Source organism: Muscardinus avellanarius (assembly GCF_963383645.1).
Source record: "Muscardinus avellanarius genome assembly, chromosome: 15".
In the NCBI taxonomy this organism is placed as follows: Eukaryota; Metazoa; Chordata; class Mammalia; order Rodentia; family Gliridae; genus Muscardinus; species Muscardinus avellanarius.
In genome coordinates, this window is record NC_137801.1 from 86,104,319 (window position 1) to 86,124,484 (window position 20,166).

Consider the following 20,166-nt stretch of genomic DNA (forward strand, 5'->3'; position numbering starts at 1 on the left):
TAATTTCATGTCTCGGAGCATACATTATTTAACCAAGAGGTGCTGGACAGAGCTCGTAGAAAGGGAGGAGACGTCCGGCTGAGAAACCGGCTCGCCTCCAGTAGGACTTGGTCCTACCTGTAAAATCCCGCTAGGATAAACTGCTATCACATCTCTTTTGTGCTTACAAAAAACAAACAAACAAACAAACATTAACTTCTGAGCTTCCGATGTTGTAAATAAAAACCTTTACGATTACGTATGCATTCGGTTGACAGCGAGGCCACCGAATCGATTCCGTCCTCGACGGCCGCGGAGCGCGTTGGTCCCGGCACCGACACTGAACCAGACCTCGGCCGCGGGCTGAGGACACGGGCGGCTGCGAGGTGCTGGGCCGCAGCGGCTTAAGACGGGCCGGTGGGCGCGGGCAGTGCGGCCGGCGGCTTCTTCCTGTAGGAAGGCCACCGGCACACGGGGCAGCAGTGGCGGCCGCCGGCCAGCCACACCACGATGCAGCTCTGGTGGAAGACGTGGCCGCACGGCAGCCCGGTGAGCAGACACCCGCTCCCGAAGGTCTCCAGGCACACCACGCACTCGGTACAGTGCAGCATGCCGGCCGGCCAGCCGGGGTCGGCGTCCGCGCCCGTGCACCTGCAGCCGGGCGCCCGGCCACAAGAGCAGGCCTCGGGCGCGTCCTTCCCGCCGCTCCAGGGGGCCGCGCTGTCACCGCCGGAGTCGCTGTCGGTGTCCACAGACGCATCCGACATCTCCTCTTCGGACGGGGCCCCGAGGCCTCCGAAGCGCCACAGGGGCAAGTTCTTGATATAGTCGGTGGGGATCAGAGGGTGGAGCCAGAGGTCGGGGAAAGCCAGGCGCTCCAGGAACAGGTCAGGCTCCCCGTCCCAGTCCGACCCGGCCGGGAGGTTGGGGGAGGCGGCGGGGTGGAAGAGGCAGCTGGTGTACCAGTCCCACAGGCTGGACAGCCACTCCAGGTTGTTGCCGTGGGCCTCGGCGTGGCTGCCGCCGCGCCGCCGCTTCTTCTCAAAGTAATCGATGAGCAGCCCGTGGCCCAGGTAGGTGCTGAGGAAGAGCGCGGGGTGCGAGGAGTAGAACATCCAGTCGGCCCGGACCCACGAGGCCAGCGTGGTGGTGTTGGAGTACCTCAGCAGCTTCAGGCTGTACTCGTAGAAGCTGTCCAAGTAGGGGAGCTGCAGAAAGCCCAGCACCGGCAGCCAGGAGATGATGAGCAGGGAGTTGTAGGTCCCCAGGGTGCTGATGAGGACCACGAAGCGCTTGATGGTGGCGCCCTGCGTGATAAACAGGTCCATCCAGGCCATGAGGTTGACCAGAACCAAGCTCAGCACGAACAGGTCGTTCACCTCAGGCTGCAGGGAGCGCAGAAACGAGTCCATGGCCGGCAGGGAGAGGAACTCGCCTGTGTGGTTCCCGTACCTGTACACCCCCTCGGGCGTCCTGAGTATGTACGACGGCGTGTCGTGCACACCGATGTCGCTCATGTAACTCTTGTTGCCCCAACTGTCCACGTTCACGAAAATAAACTCTACTCTCCCGGTGAACTTGACGCTCAGTGCGGAGAAGAAAGCGGGCGGCTGGTCAAGGTTGGCGAACAAGTAGATTTTGATCCAGTACTGGTCACTTCGGCTCCACTCTTCCTTCAGACGCTCAGCGTTGTAGATGGTCTTGATGCGGGAGGCAGCGTGAGCCGTGATCCACTTGAAAATGTGCTCCGCCTCCACCTTGCGGCCGCTGTACTCCTTGAGCGTGACCCTGCCCTTGGAGGTGCTCGTCTGCGGCACGGACATGATGAGCGTGGAGCGCACCCAGCCTCTCCTCCTGCAGTACCTGCAAAGGCACAGGCAGCTGGGCAGCAGGCCGCCTCCCTGGCGGTGCCCTCCCCGAGCGAGGGGCCTCGCTCGCCAGAGCCCGACTGACCCTCGTGCCAGGAGAGAAGGCAAGCTGTTTTTTGTAGTTTGTTTTGTATTTTTCTTTTCTTTCTCCTTTTTTGGTACTTGGGATTGAACTCGGGAGGGGGGTACGCTACAGCTCGGCCCTTCTTAGTTTCTGGTTTAGAAACAGGGTCTGACTGGGTTACCACGAGCCTGCAGAAAGCTGCCGTCTCCAGTCTCAGCCTCCCAAGCACTGGTGTGCACCACTGCACACAGCTTTGGTTTTCTGTTTCTGTTTCTGTTTTATTTTTTGCAGTACTGGGGATGGAGCCCAGGGGCAGTCTACCTCCAAACTGGTGGTTCACAGCTCAGGGGTGGAGCAGACAGGGATACAGATTTAGCGCCCCTGGGTTCAACCACCAGTACCACACGGGCGCACAGCACACATTCACGAGATCAGGCAAGAGGGGAAACTCCTGACATGTGTGGCCTGTGGTTTTATGATGTTGACTACTTTTATCTCATGAATTTCGTGACATAATCTAAGATAATGAAGACAGCATGTTGTGTCGAAAGCAGGCTGCTGACGACTTCCGGGACCCACTATCGCAGTGACTCAGTACTGCGACCCCACTTCTTAACCGCTTGCTGGGCTGAGTCACTTCCTTAACCAGGTGGATTCCATTAATATCACTACTGATTTAACGAATTTAAATTAACCATTTAAACTAATTTAACCATTTAACCATTAATTTAACCATTTAAATTTAACCATTTAAACTAATGGTTTGCAAAGTATGTATTTCTAGAGCCAGGTGTGGTGGCACACACCCAGAATCCCAGAACTCCGGAGGCTGAGGCAGGAGGATCGCAGGCTTGCGGACGACCTCAGCAAGTAGTAAGACTCTTAGCAACCAGTGAGACCCTGTTTTAGAATAAAAATAAAATAGGGTTGGTGTGGCTCAGAGGTAGAATGCCCCTGGGTTCAATCACCAGCAACACACACACACACACACACACACACACACACACACACACACACACGGGCTGGGAGAGTGCTCAGAGGCAGAACGCCCCTAGTCTCAATCCCAAGTGCAAAACAAACAAAAAGACAAAATGAAGTCTAGATATTTTTCAATAAAAGAGTGATCTAGTGCTGACTTTTGGCACTGAGGGAAAATCAAACCGCAGCGCTGCCATTTCTTCTGGCATGGGACCACCAGTGGGAGGGGGGTCTTTTAGAAATAGTCTATTTGAAGCTGGGTGCGGTGGTGCGCTCCTGTGATCTGATTCCTGGCACTTGGGAGGCTGACACAGGAGGATCGCAGGCTCCAGGCTAACCTCGGCAACTTGACAAGACCGTTTCCAAATGAAAATATAGGGCTGCGGGTGGAGCTCGGAGATAGAATGTTCAAAATCCAGTACCAAAGGGAAAAAGAAAAAAGACCCTATCTGAAAACAACAGAATCAGACCCAACTCTAAGGTCTTTGGTAAACAACAACAAAATTAAGAATTAAGAATGGCTTCCTTATTTTATTTTTTATTTTTTTGTGGTACTAAGGATTGAACCAGAGGCATTCTACCTCCACAATACAACCCAGCCCAATTTTATTTATTTATTTATTTACTTTTTGCAGGTCTGGGGATGGAACCCATGGGCATTTGACTTCTGAGCTACACTCCCTGCCCTATTTTGTGTGTGTGGTACTTGGGGTAGAACCCAGGGGTTTTCTACCTCCGGGCTATACTCCCAGACCTTTTTTTATACTTTATTTGGAAACAGGGTCTAAGTTGCTGAGAGCCTCACTAAGTAGCTGAGGCTGACTTCAAACCTGCGCAATCCTCCTGTCTCAGCCTCCTAAGCGTGGGGAGTATAAGCGTGTGCCACCAAGCGCACCAAGCAATGCTGCCCTATTTTTTATTCATTATTTTGAAACAGGGTCTCACTGAGTTGCAGAAGGCCTAAGTAGCTGAGGCTGTCTGCAAACGGTGATCCTCCGGTCTCAGCCTCCCAAATGCTGGAATTACAAGCGTGGGCCACTATGCCCTGCTACTGATTATATTTTTCATTTGGAAACAGGGTCTCACTAAATTGTGGAGGGCCTTGTGAGACTGCTGAGGCTGGCCTCAAACCTGTGATCCTCTTGTCTCAGCCTCCCAAGTACTGGAATACAGGTGAGCACCACTGAACCCTGCTCTAAAGACACTCTTAAGAGATACCCCCAAAAGAAAGAACACAGAAGAACTAGAAAGAGAGCGACCTCAGAGAGAAAGCGGATGACAGGCAGCTAATAAGCACTCCTACGGGGCAGCTGTCAACCAGAGTGTGCCACACCTCACTGAGGCTCCAGCCCCGCAGGCTGCCTGCGGAAGGAGGCTCCTGCGACTCAGAAGCGTCCAGCCCACTCACCTGGGATCGCTGGAACAGTTAAAAGTGCCGGTGCGTATTCCGAATCTTGACACCTTTTTAACCATTTTCTCCCAGTGAATTTTACCCACCAAAGGACTTCTGTCATTCGCAATCACCTATTCCCCCAAAAGAGAAAAAAAATGAAACTTTAATTACCAAAAACAGAGTCAAACCAACCATTTCTATCTATAGTATACTTTCATGGTTTTTTATTTTGGTTTTTTTTTTTTGTTGTTGTTGTTGTTTTTCAGTCCTGGAGATGGATCCCAGGGGCATTCTACCTCCAAGCTACACCCCAGCCCTATTTTTTATTCTTCATTTGGAAACAGGGTCTCACTGAGTTGCAAAGGGCCTCACTAAGGGGCTGAGGCTGGCAGGAACCGCGATCCTGTTATCTCAGCCTCCCAAATGCTGGGTTTACAGGCGTGCGCCACCACGCCCAGCTTAATTTCACATTTTTGAAAAAATACTCAGTGTGAATCTCATAGGAGGAGCAACTGTCTAACTGGTACCGGGCAAGTGTCAAAGCCCTGACCACACAATAAGCCCCACACGCGCAGCCATGCGCACGCCGCGGCTGCGCTGCAAAGCCGCACACTGCGCCACGTGGCCTCTGCCCAGGAGAGAGCCCCATGGAGGAGAGCGGCCTTGGGGGCCGCTGCTCTGCTCTGAAAAGAGATATAAACAATAATCCAGAGAGAGCAGATGACAGATGATCACGTGGGAGTTCAGAGTTCCGCCTTCACTGTTTCCAAGCATAAATACGACTCGAGTGAAACAAACGCTTTCTACTATCTGCGCTCTGGCTGATCAGTACTGCTGTTCTCACCGGGCGTGCTGGCCGCTTGTCATCCCCGCGCCGGGAGGCCGAGACAGGAGGACCGCGCAGCTTCCAAGCCAGCCGCATGCTGGCTTAGGAGACCCTGTTTCCAAATAAAATATAAAAATAGGTCTGGGAGTGTAGCCCGGAGGTAGAAGGGCTTCCAGGAACCCCAGTACCGCCAAAAAATAAATAAATAAAAATACTGCTACTTCTCTATTTCTTTCCTTAACAATCATGAAACACTCTAACGTGTTGCAGAAGGCCTCACTAAATAGCTGAGGCTGGCCGTGAATCTGTGATCCTCCCATCTCAGCCTCCCAAGTACTGGGATAACAAGCGTGTGGCCCCACACCAGTCACCCAGTAACCCCTGCACATGACGCTGATGTCACGGTCCTCGTGCCTCAGGAGGTCCATATTAGAGTCGTGTTCAGTTGTGTGCTTAGTAAACACATGCACGCAATTTAGTGCATTGATCAAACAGTTGATAGTACATGTTTTGTTGGTGGTACTGGAGACTGAACCTTGGGGTGTTCTACTGCTACCCCCAGCCCTTATTTATTTATCTTGGTACTGGAGCTTGAACCCAGAGACATTCTACCTCTGAGCCACACCTCCAGTCCTGTTTTGTTCTGTTTGTGGTGCTGGGGATGGAACCCAGGGGCGTTCTACCTCCAAGCTACACCCCCAGCCTAATTTTTTTTTTTTTTTTTTTTGGTGGTACTGGGGTTTCTGGAAAACCTTCTCCCTCCGGGCTACACTCCAGACCTATTTTATATTTTTTTATTTGGAAACAGGGTCTCTTAAGCCAGCGAGGCTGGCTTCGAACCTGTGCAATTCTCCTGTCTCCGCCTCCCAAGCGTAGGGATTACAAGCGTGCGCCACCATACCTGGCCCCAGCCTAATTTTTTTATTCTTTATTTTGAAACAGGGTCTCACTGAGTTGCAGAGGGCCTCACTAAGTAGCTGAGGCTGGCCACAAACTGCGATCCTTCTGTCTCACCTCCCGAGTGCTGGGATTACAAGTGTGCGCCACCACACCCGGCTCTCCAGTCTTTTTCTTTTTGTGGTACTGGGGGTGGACCCCAGGGGTTTTTCTACCCCTGAGCTCTATTCCCAGACCTATTTTATATTTTATTTGGAAACAGGTTCTTACTAGGTTGCTGAGAGCCTCACTAAGTAACTGAGGCTGGCTTTGAACCTGTGCGATCTTCCCATCTCAGCCTCCCAAGCGCGAGGATTACAAGTGTGCACCACGCCGGGCTCCAGTCTTGTTTTTATTTTTTATTTTGAAACAGGGCCTCAGTAAGTTGCTAAAATTGGCTTTGGACCTGTGATCCTCCAGTCTCAGCCTCTCTGGTACTGGGATTATAGGTTTACCACCATGCCTAGCTCCTATTTTATTTTGAAACAGCATCTTGCTAAATTACCACACATTGGCCTCAAACCCACAAGCCTCTAGTCTCAGCCTACCAAGTCCTGGGATTATAGGTGTGCGCCACTGCACACAGCTGACGGTGCTGTCATGAGAACAGACGTCCTATGCAGAAACTCTGTTCTAGTCAAACGCTCAGAACACAGTCCTGAAGGCCGGAGGGCCGCAGCTTGAAGGCATGGCCTTCGTGGGGAAGCTCTTTCTGAGGAGGCGCACAGGGAACACCGTCCAGCATGGCCGCAGGTTTCGCACTTTTCCTCTGCCCGAAAGTATTCACAAGTTTTACCTGGAGTAACAGGGACACCAAGCTAGGCAAGCTCTCTCTTTTCTGGCTCCACTCACAAGTCAATATGTGATTCTTTGGTCACGTAACCATAGGTACTGTGACTTACGTTTCAGGTTCATCAGACCCAGGGCTCTTTGCACCACATCGCCATGCCCCTGCTCTTAGCCCGTGTGTGGAGCTACCTCTAGGTACACCTCCAGCCCTTCTTGGCTTTGAAGCAGGGCCTCACTAGGTTGCTGAGCCTATCCTGAACCTCCGATCCTGTTTCAACCTCCCAAATATTGAGATTACAGGTGCAGGCCACCACGTCCAGCTACCCTTCACTCTCTTAAAAACAAAAAACAAAAAACAAAAAAACAAGCTATCTGTAATCCCAGTATTTGGGAGGCTGAGACCGGAGGATGGCAACTTCAAGGACAGCCTCAGCAAGTAGTAAGACTCTCACTAGAGAGATCCGGTTTCAAAATGAAAATAAAATCAGGCCGGGGTTCCATTGCCAGTACCAAAAGAAATAAAAAAAATTAAAGCCCGAGCCGGGCGTGGTGGCGCACGCTTGTAATCCCCGCGCTTGGGAGGCAGAAACAGGAGGATCGAGCAGGTTCGAAGCCAGCCACGCGCACTGGCTTAGGAGACCCTGTTTCCAAATAAAAATGTAAAACTAGGTCTGGGAGTGTAGCCCGGAGGTAGAAGGGCTTCCAGGAACCCCAGAACCACCAAAAAATAAAAAATAAAAATAAAGCCCAAACATATAAAAACTCCTCTGTTTAGATTACTTCCCCATCTACGGTCAGGGTGCGCACACTTCAGGTCTGTTTATAATGACCCTGCTTCAAGGCCCTCACTGTACATGTCTCTGGGGCTTGTGAAGAGCCCAGTGTTAGGGAAGGGGCCGAGCCAGGGTTTGCTCTCAGGCCTCTGACTCCATCAGAGACAGAAGTGACTGCAAGGTGACACCGCTGGGGCAGGCGCACGGCGACGTCCAGCCCCGTGTCACCTAGAAGTCTGTTCTAGTATCTGCCTTCACTGGATTTAAGGAGGCCGGAGCGGAGGCCCATTCCTAGAATCCAGTACTGGGGAGGCTGAGAAAGGAGAATGGCTGGTTTGAGGCCAGCTTTAGCAACTGAGACCCTGTTTCAAATAAAAATAAAAAGGCTGGGTGTAGTTCAGAGGTAGAATACCCCTCGGTGCAATCCCCAGCACTCCAAAAAGCCGGGAGGGACGTATCAGTTAAGGGAAGAGGCCGTCTTTGGGGAAGGAGTATTTTCAGACAGTTGAAAGGAATGGATGGAAGGCCAGACAGCGCCGCCTGCGAGGGCCGCGAGGGCCACCGTGGCCCCTTTCCACAGCCCTCCCCCTCCGCACCGACCTGAGCCCGCGCCTGCTCCGCGCGCGACCCGCTGAGGCGCTGCTTTGCTCCCCGAGGAGGTGCTTGTTAAATATTGAAGTCAAACAAAAACCATCTCAGCTTTCTAAAGTCTAGTCACTCCTACTTCTGAGCTCACAGAATCTCTAAAGTAGAGACTATATCGTCTTAATTTCTGTTATGAAGAAAAGTCCCAGTTGAATGTGGCGGCTGATACCTGTAATCCCGGTACTCGGGAGGCCAAGACAGGAGGATTGCAGGTTCAAGGCCAGACTCAGCAACTTAGTAAGACTGTTTCAAAATTAAAAAATATACAGGGTGTAGCTCAGAGGTAGAAGGCCCCTGGGTTCAATCCCTAGTACCACACACACAAAAAAAATCATAAGTATATGCAAACTATAAAATCATTAAAAGTGAGGATGAGCCGTGCGTGGTGGCATATGCTTCTAATCCCAGTACTTGGGAGGCTAAGACAGGAGGTGCCCAGGTTGAGGACAACCTCAGCAATACAGTGGACTCTCAGCCACCTCGCAAGTTCCTGTTTTATGCTTATTTTCTATAGTACTTGGGATTTAACCTGGGGGCATTCTACATCCAAGCCAAAGCCCTAGCCCAATTTTATTTGGAAACAAAGCCTCACTAAGCTGCTGCGGTTGACCAAACCCGCGATCCTCCTGTCTCAGCCTCCCAAGTACTGTGATTACAAGTGTGTGCCACCATAGTCGGCTGAGATCTGTTTTAACACATGAGGGCTGCGGGGCGTGGTGGCACATGCTTGTAGTCCCAGTACTTGGGAAGCTGAAACAGGAGGATGGTAGGTTCACAGCCAGCCGTGGAGACTTAGCGAGGCTCTGAGCAACCTGGTGAGATTCTGTTTCCAAATAAGAAATAAAATCGGGCTGGGGGTGTAGCTGGGAGGTAGAAAGCCCCTGGGTTCCATCCCCAGCACCCCCCACACGCACACAAGGACAAGTGTGACCAACAAAACCAGACGTTGACCCCACTTCTCTTTGCTTTTTTAGAGTTCTCAGTTGCCTACTCCGTGAGTAAACATCAATGAGATTTTTCACCAACACGAAATACAGGCTAAAGCAGTTTGCGTGTATCTTGTCTCTAGTGTAGCGTTAGGGAATAAAGAAGGTGGCATCACCCTGAACAAAGCCACGGTCCAGAAGCAAAGGGAACAAGCTTGCAATCAAGGCCTGCTGTGCACAGCAAGTGCACGGGGCAGTGCCCAGGACACCGGCAGAGCTCCAGCACTGTGCGTCGTAACACCGCTGTTCCCTGCTCCTCAGCCAGGCCTGAGACTCCTGGTCACGTGACAGCAGGGAACAACCGTGTCCGCCCTCTGCCCGTGACACAAGTCAAAACACAGACACAGAGTGACAGGATAAATCCATAAACCACAGACTATGCCAACGTGCCTGCTGCGCCATCTGCCACAGAACGACGGTCTTTTGTTTTTGTTTCTGCGGTGCGGGGGGTTGAACCCAGGGGCATTCTACCTCTGAGCTACACCCCCATCCTGATTTTATTTCTTTATTTTGAAACAAGGTCTAAGCTGCTGTGGGTCTTGCTAAATTGCTGAGACTGAGCCGGGCGCGGTGGCGCACGCTTGTCATCCCAGCACTTGGGAGGCCAAGACAGGAGGATCGCACAGGTTCAAAGATAGCCTCAGCTACTCAGTGAGGATCTCAGCAGCTTAGTGAGACCCTTTTTCCAAATAAAGTATAAAATAGGCTGGGAAACCGGGTGTGGTGGCGCACACTTATAATCCCAGCATTCAGAAGGCTGAGACAGGAGGATCGCAGTTTGCAGACAGCCTCAGCTACTTAGTGAGGTCCTTTGCAATTCAGTGAGACCCTGTTTCAAATTAAAGAATAAAAAAAAAGGGCGGAGGGTGTAGCTTGCAGGTTGAATGTCCCTGAGTTCCATCCTCAGACCTGAAAAAAAAAAAAAGAAAGAAAGAAAAGAAAACAGCCGGGCGTGGTGGCGCACACCTGTAATCCCTGCACTTGGGAGACTGAGACAGGAGGATCACACGGGTTTGAAGCCAGCCTCAGCTACTTAGTGAGGCTCTCAGCAACTTAGTGAGACCCTGTTTCCAAATAAAATAGAAAATAGGTCTGGGAGTATAGCCCAGAGGTAGAAAGCCTCTGGGTTCCACCCCCAGTACCACCAAAAAAAAAAAAAAAATAGGTCTGGGAGTATAGCCCGGAGGTAGAAAGCCCCTGAGTTCCACCCCCAGTACCACTAAAACAATAAAAATAAATAAATAAATAATTGCCAAGGCTGGCCTCAAACCTGCAATCCTCCTGTCTCAGCCTTACAAGTGCTGAGATTTTAAGCATGCGCCACCACGCCTGGCACAACAAGGCTTTTGAAAGGAAAGGAACTGTCTTCTTTTAGTGAAGCCAAGAGGACCAGGTGGCAGCAGAATCAAGGAATCCCCGAAACTGAAAAATCAACAAGTGATGAGAGCTGGGGCTCGGGCCAGGAACGAGGCAGGGAAGGCTGGGTGCTGGGGAGAAGCGCGAGGGAGACACAGGAGGACGTGGTTTGGTGGTTACGCGGGGCGTGACTGGTAAAGTCGTCACACAAACCGTGGCACCTTGAAAACTCAACTCAGTCCCGTCTGCCTCACACCGTGAGATCACAGGAGACACGGACACCTGTGACAACGTGAGGAGGGCTGACGTGGCACCGTGAGATCACAGGAGACACGGACACCTGTGACAACGTGAGGAGGGCTGACGTGGCCACATCTCCACATCTCTATCTCCAAAGCACTAGTCAGAGGCTAAAAAGGAGCATCAGCTGGGCGTGGCGGCACAGGGCACACCGTAATCTCAGGTAAATAAAATAAAACCTGCGATCCTTTTTTTTTTTTTTTTTTTTTGGTAGTACTGAGGATTGAACCCTGGGGCATTCTACCTCTAAGCCACACCCCCAGCCCTATTTTTTTATTCTTTATTTGGAAACAGGGCCTCACGAAGTAACTGAGGCAGGCTGCGAACCATGATCCCTCTGTCTCAGACTCCCAAATGCTGGGATCACAGGGTGCACCACTAGCCTGGCTTCCACTTTTCTTAAGAGTTGTTTTCCAGCAGGGCAGCGCACGCTTGTAATCCCTGCGCTTGGGAGGCGGAGACAGGAGGATCATGCAGGTTCGAAGCCAGCCTCAGCTACCTAGTGAGGCTCTCAGCAACTTAGTGAGACCCTGTTTCCAAATAAAATATAAAATAGGTCTGGGAGTATAGCCCGGAGGTAGAAAGTCTCTGGGTTCCACCCCCAGTACCACAAAAAAAAAAAAAAAAAAAAAAAAGAGTTGTTTTCCACCCAATGGTGGTGGTGCACGTTTGCAATCCCAGTACTTGGGAGGCTGAGATAGGAGGATCACAGGTTCGCAGGCAGCCTCAGCAACTTAGTGAGGCTCTGTCTCCAAACAAAAAATAAAATAAAATAGGGCTGGGGTGTTACTTGGAAATAGAATACTCTGGGTTCAATAGCCCAGCACCACTTGCAAAAATAAATGAATAAATAAAATATTAGATATCATTTGTAAGGCCAGAACATAGTGCTGACTAGTAAGGCAGAGTGTTTGTTGTCTACAGACAGCGTCCTATGAGCCCAAAGAACCTGCAGGCTCCTGACGTGGCTCTTCTACGTTCCGAAGACGCTCCGTTTCCAGGGCTCGGTCAATGCAGCAGGCCAGTGTTTAGAGTGTGAGCACAGTGGGTCTATCTACTCAACTCCATCTTGGTAATAAATCTAAAACGACCCAACCAGTACGTCTTCCTTGACTAGACTTAATAAATACCAGGAGAGGAAGTAGAATAACCACTTACTTATAAATTAAAGCTCTAAGCCGGGCGTGGTGGTGCACGCTTGTAATCCTCGCGCTCGGGAGGCTGAGACAGGAGGATCGCAAAACTGAAGCCAGCCTCAGTAATTTAGAAAGACCCTGTTTCCTTTGGGCGTCGAGGCGCAAGCTTGGAATCCTCGCGCTCGGGAGGCTGAGACAAGAGGATCGCACGGGTTCGAAGCCAGCTTCAGCTACTTAGTGAGGCTCTCAGCAACTTAGTGAGACCCTGTTTCCAAATAAAATATAAAATAGGTCTGGGAGTATAACCCGGAGGTAGCAAAGCCCTGGGTTCCACCCCCAGTAACACACACACACACACACACACACACACACACACACAAGGAGACCATGTTTCCAAAAATAAATAAATAAACAAATAAATAAAATAGGTCTTGGGGTATAACCTGGAGGTAGAAGGCCCATGAATTTAATTGTCAGAACTACTAAAAAGAAAAAGAAAAAAAAAGAGGACACTGGAGCCTGTCTAGAAGAGCTGAGCTATGCCTAAGACACAAGGCCCAAACCAGGAGTCACCAGGTGCTACAGACTACTGCTCTGGTTAAAAATGACTCCCACCAGCCGGGCGTGGTGGCGCACGCTTGTCATCCCCGCGCTTGGGAGGCGGAGACAGGAGGATCGCGCAGGTTCGAAGCCAGCCCCGCGCACTGGCTTAGGAGACCCTGTTTCCAAATAAAAATGTAAAAATAGGTCTGGGAGTGTAGCCCAGAGGTAGAAGGGCTTCCAGGAACCCCAGTACCGCCAAAAAAAAAAAAAAAGGATTCCCATTTCTGATACCTGAACTAGCCAGATGCCATCTTTCGTATCTTCCACAAGCTCGTAGAAGTGCATTTCACCGCTGAAATTGGTGCTAGAAACAGATTCCGACGCCTCCTCTTCCTTGAGAGCTGAGTAGAGCTCACCCTCCATCAAGTCACCTGAGGGAAGGAGAAAAACAAGCTCGTAAGCACGCTAGACCCCACGTCCCCAGCTCCAGCGGCCCATATTTGTATTCTTTTTTTTTTTTTTTTTTTTTTTTGGTGGTACTGGGGTTCCTGGAAGCCCTTCTACCTCCGGGCTACACTCCCAGACCTATTTTTTATAGTTTTTTAAATTTGGAAACAGGGTCTCTTAAGCCAGCGAGGCTGGCTCCGAACCAGCGCAATCCTCCTGTCTCTGCTTCCCAAGTGCGGGGATTACAAGCATGTGCCACCGCGCCCGGCCATTTTTGTATTCTTTTTATTTATTCTTTTTTTTTTTTTTCTTTGCAGCACCGAGGATGGAACCCAGGAAGATTCTACCTCTACACCCCAGCCCTATTTTGTATCCTTTTTTTTTTTAAACAGGGTCTCACTGAGTTGCAGAGGGCCTCACTTGGTAGCTGAGGCTATCCTTAAACCACAATCCTCCTGTCTCAGCCTCCCGAATGCTGGGATTACAAGCGTGCGCCACCACACCCGGCTTTATTTTTATTTATTTATTATCTTTTTGTGGCACTGGGGATTGAACCCATGGGCATTCTACCTCTGAGCTACACCCCCAGCCATATTTTATTTTTATTTTGAATCAGGGTCTCGCTAGGTTGACGAGTGTCTCACTACTTCCTGAGGCTGCCCTGGAACCTGTGATCTTCCTGTATTAGTTTCCCCTGTTTCAAAATAAAGAATAAAAAAAAAAAAATAGAGCTGGGGGTGGAGCTCGGGGGTAGAATGCCCCTGAGTTCCATCCCCAGTACTGGAAAAAAAAAAAAAAAAAAAAAAAAAAAGAATAGAAATGGAGCCCGGGAGCCAGGCGTGTTGGTGCACGTAATCCCAGCATTCGGGAGGCTGAGACCAGAGGATCTGGGTTCAAGGACAGACTCAGCTACCTAGTGAGGTGAGGCCCTTTGCAACTAAGTGAGACCGTGTTCAAAAATAAAGAATAAAGCCGGGCATGGTGGCGCACGCTTGTAATCCCCACACTTGGGAGGCGGAGACAGGAAGATCACAGGAGGATCACGCAGGTTTGAAGCCAGCCGTGCTGGCTTAAGAGACCCTGTTTCCAAAATAAAAAAGTATAAAAATAGGTCTGGGAGTGTAGCTCGGAGGTAGACAGGTTTCCAGGAACCCCAGTATCACCAAAAAGAAAAAAGAGAGAGAGAGAGAGAAAATAAAAAGTAGGGCAGGGGGTGTAGCTCAGAGGTAGAATGCCCCTGGGTTCCATCCCAGTACCACAGAAAGAAAAAAACTAAAAAATAAAAAGGGCTTGGTGTGTAGCTAAAGTGGTTCTGAGTTCTTGATTAGTGTGAGCGAGGCCCTGGGTTCCAACTTCAGTACCAAGAGAAATAAATAAAAAGAATAATCCTAGTCAGGCGTGGTGGCGCACGCTTGTAACCCAGGCGCTTGGGAGGCTGAGACGGAAGGATCGCGCAGGTTCGAAGCCAGCCTCAGCTACTCAGGCTCTCAGCAACTTAGTGAGACTCTTTTTCCCAATAAAATATAAAATAGGTCTGAAGTATAGCCTGGAGGTAGAAAGCCCCTGGGATCCACCCCCAGTACCACAAAAAAAAAAAAAAGAATAATCCTATATTCTAGAGGCGTCATCACACAATTTATTAGGAAATAACTAAATCTATACAGTCCAAAATACCATTTCAGTATTATTTAGTTTTATACACATATCCAGGTTTCATATAATATGTGTGTTACTAGGGATTGGACCCAGGGGTGTTCTATCTCCAAGCTCCACCCCCGGCCCTTTTTATGTTTTTGTTTTAAAACAGGGTCTTGCTAAATTGCCCAGGCTGTGATCCTGCGATCCTCCTGTCTTAGCCTCCCAAGCACTGGGTTTACAGGTGGGTACCACCACCAATTTAATTACGTGAAATTACAATTTCATGTAATTTTTAAACAGTATAGTTTATATGTTTTTATTCATATTGTTTTTTTCTTTGTATGTATGGGACTAGGTGCTGAACCCAGGCGCGTTCAACCTCTGAGTTACACCCAAGCTCTTTTTATTTTTTGAAACAGCATCTCCCTGGTTGCTGACAGTCTTTGCTAAACTGCGGAGGCTGGTCTTACACCTTGATCCTTCTGTCTCAGCCTCCCGAGTACTGGGATTACAGATGGGCCTCACCACACCTGGCCCTGACTTAAAAGATTTAGAAATGGGTCCACAGAATTTGACATCAGCCCTACTTAAAATAGCAACATGGTTTATATGGCTCAGAGGTTAGAATTTTATCTACCAGAACAAACTCCATATTCATATACTAATTTACAATGTAAGTTTAGAGCTCTTAAATCAAAAGGAAAGAAAAACATTGATGTCACATTATTTTAACTTTGGCCTTAAGTATTAAATAGTGAATACAGCAGCAAAACCATTCAGAGTAAATGTTTGACAATTAAATTGCTATACCAAGCTGGGTGTGGTGGGGCACACCTGTCATCCCAATACTTGGGAGGCTGAGATAGGAGGACTGCAGATTCAAAGACAGCCTCAGCAACACAGTGAACTCTCAGCAACCTAGTGAAACCCCGTGCAAAACAAAAAATAAAAAGAGCCAGGTTGTAGATGAGAGTTGGCCCCTGAGTTCATTTCTTAGTGCCAAAAAATAAAAGAAGTTGCCATCTGCCATACCAAGACATTTTTGCAATAAAATGTGTGATCTGAATCATATTTTTGTGGGCTGTATATATTCTTTAGATTATATGTGTACTCATAGATTCCACATGATGAGTATTTCTAGATCAAAAGGAAGACAATAATACATAAATTAATGTCAAATCATTGGTGACCAAATTATTTTACTATGAGTCTGGGCATAGTGGCCCACACCTGTAATCCCAGTAATTGGGAGGCTGAGAGAGGAGGATCATGGGTTCAAGATCAGCCTCGGCAACCTAGTGTGACCCTGTTTCAAAACAAAAAATTGCTGGGAGTGGTGGCGCACACTTGTAATCCCAGCCTTTGTGAGACTGAGACAGGAGGATCATGGTTCATGGATAGCCTCAGCTACTTTGTGAGGCCCTTTGCAACTCAGTGAGACCCTGTTTCAAAATAAAGAATAAATAGGGCTGGGGGTGTAGCTTGGAGGTAGAATGCCCCTGAGATTCATACCCGGTACCGAAAAAAAAAAAAAAAAAAAAAAAAGGTATGGAGGTGTACCTTGGAGGTACAACCCTCCTGGGTTCAACCCCTAGTACAGCAAGAAAAAACCCACAAACCTTTATTTTTACTATAGAAAATTATTTGAGCCAGGCGTGGTGGCGCACATTTGTAATCCCAGCATTTGGGAGGGTGAGACAGGAGGATCGCAGTTTGAGGACAGCCTCAGCTACTTAGTGAGGCTCTTTGCAACTCAGTGAGACCCTGTTTCAAAATAAAGAATAAAAAAAGGGCTGAGGGTATAGTCCTACTCAGAGGTAGAATGTCCCTGGGTTCCATCCCCAGTGCTATAAAATAAATAAATAAATAAATAAAAGAAAATAGCTGGGCATGGTGGTGCATGCTTGGAATCCCAGCACTGGGGAGGCTGAGACAGGAGGATCGCGGTTCGCAGCCAGCCTCAGCTGCTTAGTGAAGCACTCCGCAATTTAGTGAGACCCTGTTTCAAAATAAAGACTAAAAAAGCCGGGTGTGGTGGTGCACGCTTGTAATCCCAGCATTCGGGAGGCTAAGACCAGAGGATCATGGTTTGTGGCCAGCCTCAACTACTTAGTGAGGCCCTCTGCAACTTAGTAAGATCCTGTTTCAAAATAAAGAATAAAAAATAGGGCAGGGGTGGTAGCTCAGAGGTTGAATGCCCCTGGGTTCCATCCCTAGGCCCACAAAAATAAATAAATAAATAAATAATAAAGACTAAAAAATAGGGCAGGGGGTGTAGCTCAGAGGTCCAATGCCCCTGGGTTCCATCCCCAGACCCACAAAAAAAGAAAAGAAAAAAAAAAAAAGCAAGTAAGAAGGAAAATGATTTGACTTTAGCAGATAAAACACTTCTCATTTCTAAACCTGGAGAGTTGGGCGAGGATTGTAGCTCAGTGGTAAAGTAGAGCACCTCGCCCAGGGTTAGATCCCCAGTACTAAAAATAAATAACTAAACAAACCTGGAGAGTTTATTTATTAGAGATCCTGTGTGTGGGGAGTACTGGGGGTGGAAGCCAGGGGTATTCTCTCAGCCCTATTTTGTTTTTTATTTTGGAACAGAGTCTCACTAAGTTGCAGAGGGCCTCACAAGTAGCTGAGGCTGGCCGAGAGCCTGTGACCCTCCTCTCTCAGCCTGCCAGGTACTGGGATCACAGGCCTGGTGAGATCTTTTACTTCAGTGACACCGTTTTCATCCTTATGGAGAAGTCTTTATAAACCAGACAACAGACAAAATAATAGTACACTTTTTTTTTAACATTTTCTAAAGAAAAATGTCTCACTTTTCAGAGGAGGTCCCCTCCCTATAACCTAGTAGTGAGTTAAAAGTTTTATAACCTTTAAACTACAGCTATGCAGGCGCTAAACTGCTGTGGAGTATGTGTTATTGTCTATGACACCATGTGCCTTGAAGGTACTAAATAAGGAAAAAATTATCTTGTAAAAGACTCAGCTGACACATACACTTAAAACCACAACAACAAAGCCGGGCGTGGTGGCGCACGCTTGTCATCCCAGCATCTGGGAGGCTGAGACAGGAGGATCCCGGTTTCTGGCCAGTCTCAGCTACTTAGCGAGGCCCTCTGCAACTCAGTGAGACCCTGTTTCAAAATAAAGAATAAAAAATAGGGCTGGGGGTGTAGCTCAGAGGTAGAATGCCCTGGATTCCATCCTCAGTAACACACACACACACACACACACACACACACACACACACACACATTCTCTTAGCATATTTCAGTTCTACTCCTCAACCCATCAAGTGATGATGACAAGCGACAAAAAGGCAAGATACAAATTTCTAAAAATCCTGACCCAAGCCAGACACCGAGCTGCACACCTGTCATCCCAATGCTTGGGAGGCTGACACAGGAGGATCGCACGTTTGAGGACCGCCTCAGCAAATAGTGAGACTCTCATCAACCTAGAGAGACCCTGTTTCAAAATAAAAATAAAAAGACTTGGGGTGTAGATGAAAGGCAGAATGCTCCTGGGTTCAATACCCAGTACCACAAAGGCCAGCCTCAGCTACTTAGTGAGGCCCTCTGCAACTCACTGAGACCGTTTCAAAATAAAGAATAAAAAATAGGGCTGAGGGTGTAGCTCAGAGGTAGAATGCCCCTGGGTTCCATCCCCAGTACCACAAAAAAAAAAAAAAAAAAAAAGTCCTGACTGAGCCAGGTATGCAGGCACACAACTGTAATTGCCCACTACTTGGGTAACTTAGGAAGAGTGCAGGTTTGAGGCCAGCCTCAGGAACTTTGTGAGACTCTGTTTCAAAATAAAAATAAAAAGGGCTGGGGTATAACATGCTCAGAGGTAGAATGTCCCTGAGATCAATCCCCAATACAAAAACTAAAACAACAAAATAAAATCCTGACAGAAATACAGACTCTAGAGCTGGGCATGGTGGCGCAAGTAATCCCCGCGCTTGGGAGGCTGAGACAGGAGGATCGCACAGGTTCGAAGCCAGCCTCAGCTACTTAGTGAGACCCTGTTTCCAAATAAAATATAAAATAGGACTGGGAGTATAGCCCGGAGGTAGAAAGCCTCTGGGTTCCACCCCCAGTACCACAATATATAATATATATATATTATATATTATAATATATATATATGGAGAGAGAGACTCTAAATAAACAAACAAGGCAGGTGTCATAACAAAAGTTCACAGTATTTCCACTAATTTATTTACTTATTGTGGTACTGGAGATGGAACCCAGGGATATTCTATCTCCAAGCTACACCCCCAGCCATATTTTACATTCCTTATTTTGAATCAGGGTCTCACTAGTTGCAGAGGGCCTCGCTAAGTAGTGGCGGAGGCCGGCCGCGATCCTCCTGTCTCAGCCTCCCGCCCACACCATTCACCAGTGTAAAGAAAAGCCAATACGGTGCGGTGTGCACTTCGCCCATATTTGACTTTATGATTTAACATTTAAATCTTAGTCCCAAGTGCCTCCTGAATACTGATTATCCCAATGTTTCCCCTCCGGCGTGGCTTGCTATTACAATCCTGACATGCACTGCCATTTGCAGGCTGTGTTTTGGAGTTCTTCTTTTCCTGTATTTCCACAGACGAACAACGCCTTTCAGTTTGTTGACATGCCTGAATTTTGAGAAGACTCACTCAATGAGCAACGCCAAAAAGCTACTCTTAAGCTGTCATGTAAGAATAACCTTTAAGACACACATGGGCGCTCCAGACCATCCCAGCTACCTTCTCAACACTGGGACGGGCATATTTTGTGGGAGAAAATCGGACCTAGGAAACCTGGCCGGCTCTCCCCGACCTCGGCGCCCCCTGCGGTCGGCCTCCCCCGAGGACCGGGCGGGCAGGCCGCGCCCGGCGGGGTCCCCGGCGGGGTCCGCGGAGGGGCAGCCGCGCCCGGCGGGGTCCGCGGAGGGGCAGCCGCGCCCGGCGGGCGGGGGCACGGCGGGGGCACGGCGGGGGCCCGGCCGCCCCCGGGGAGGGCCCGCGCTCGCCTGACTTCTCCACCAGCTCGCGGACGTCCTTCTTGTCGGGCAGCCCCGAGTAGCCCAGCCCGCGGCACTCCAGGATGGTCTTGAGCTTGCGGAAGCTCAGCGCCACCGGGTCCACCAGCTGCGTGGCCAGGATGCCCGTCTCGTACCACACGATGGCCTCGAAGAAGCGCGCCAGGACGAACAGGACCAGGAGGTAGAGCAGCAGGAAGCAGAGCTTCAGCCACATCTTCCCGGCCGGCCCTGCCCGGGCGGCGGCGGAGGCCGAGCTCCCGCCCTCGGGCCGCGTCCCGCGGGCAGGCCGGGCGGCGGACCTGGAGGCGCGGAGCCCAGCGACTAGGCCCCGCCGGGCCGCGGCCTCCGCCAGCAGCGCCGGCCTCGTCCCGACGGGCGACAGGTCGCGGTCGCGTCCCGCCGCCCCCGCCGCCTCCCGCGGCCGCGGAGCTGTGGACCCGCTGCGGCCGCGGCCGAGCCGAGACACAACAGCTGA

General features: G+C 49.7%; 1 protein-coding gene across 1 annotated transcript in view; it reads right to left on the reverse strand.

Moving 5' to 3' along the window:
* The window catches only part of LOC308273908 (charged multivesicular body protein 3), a gene marked incomplete at both ends in the record, with an annotated part of 40,171 nt that extends 20,266 nt beyond the window's left edge, over positions 1-19,905 (reverse strand). Inside the window, 2 exons of the mRNA XM_080711316.1 lie at positions 12,864-13,003; positions 19,680-19,905. Coding sequence (XP_080567442.1) covers positions 12,864-13,003; positions 19,680-19,905 — 366 coding nt within the window. The remainder of the gene's footprint in view (positions 1-12,863; positions 13,004-19,679) is intronic.
* Positions 19,906-20,166: the final 261 nt, after the last annotated feature.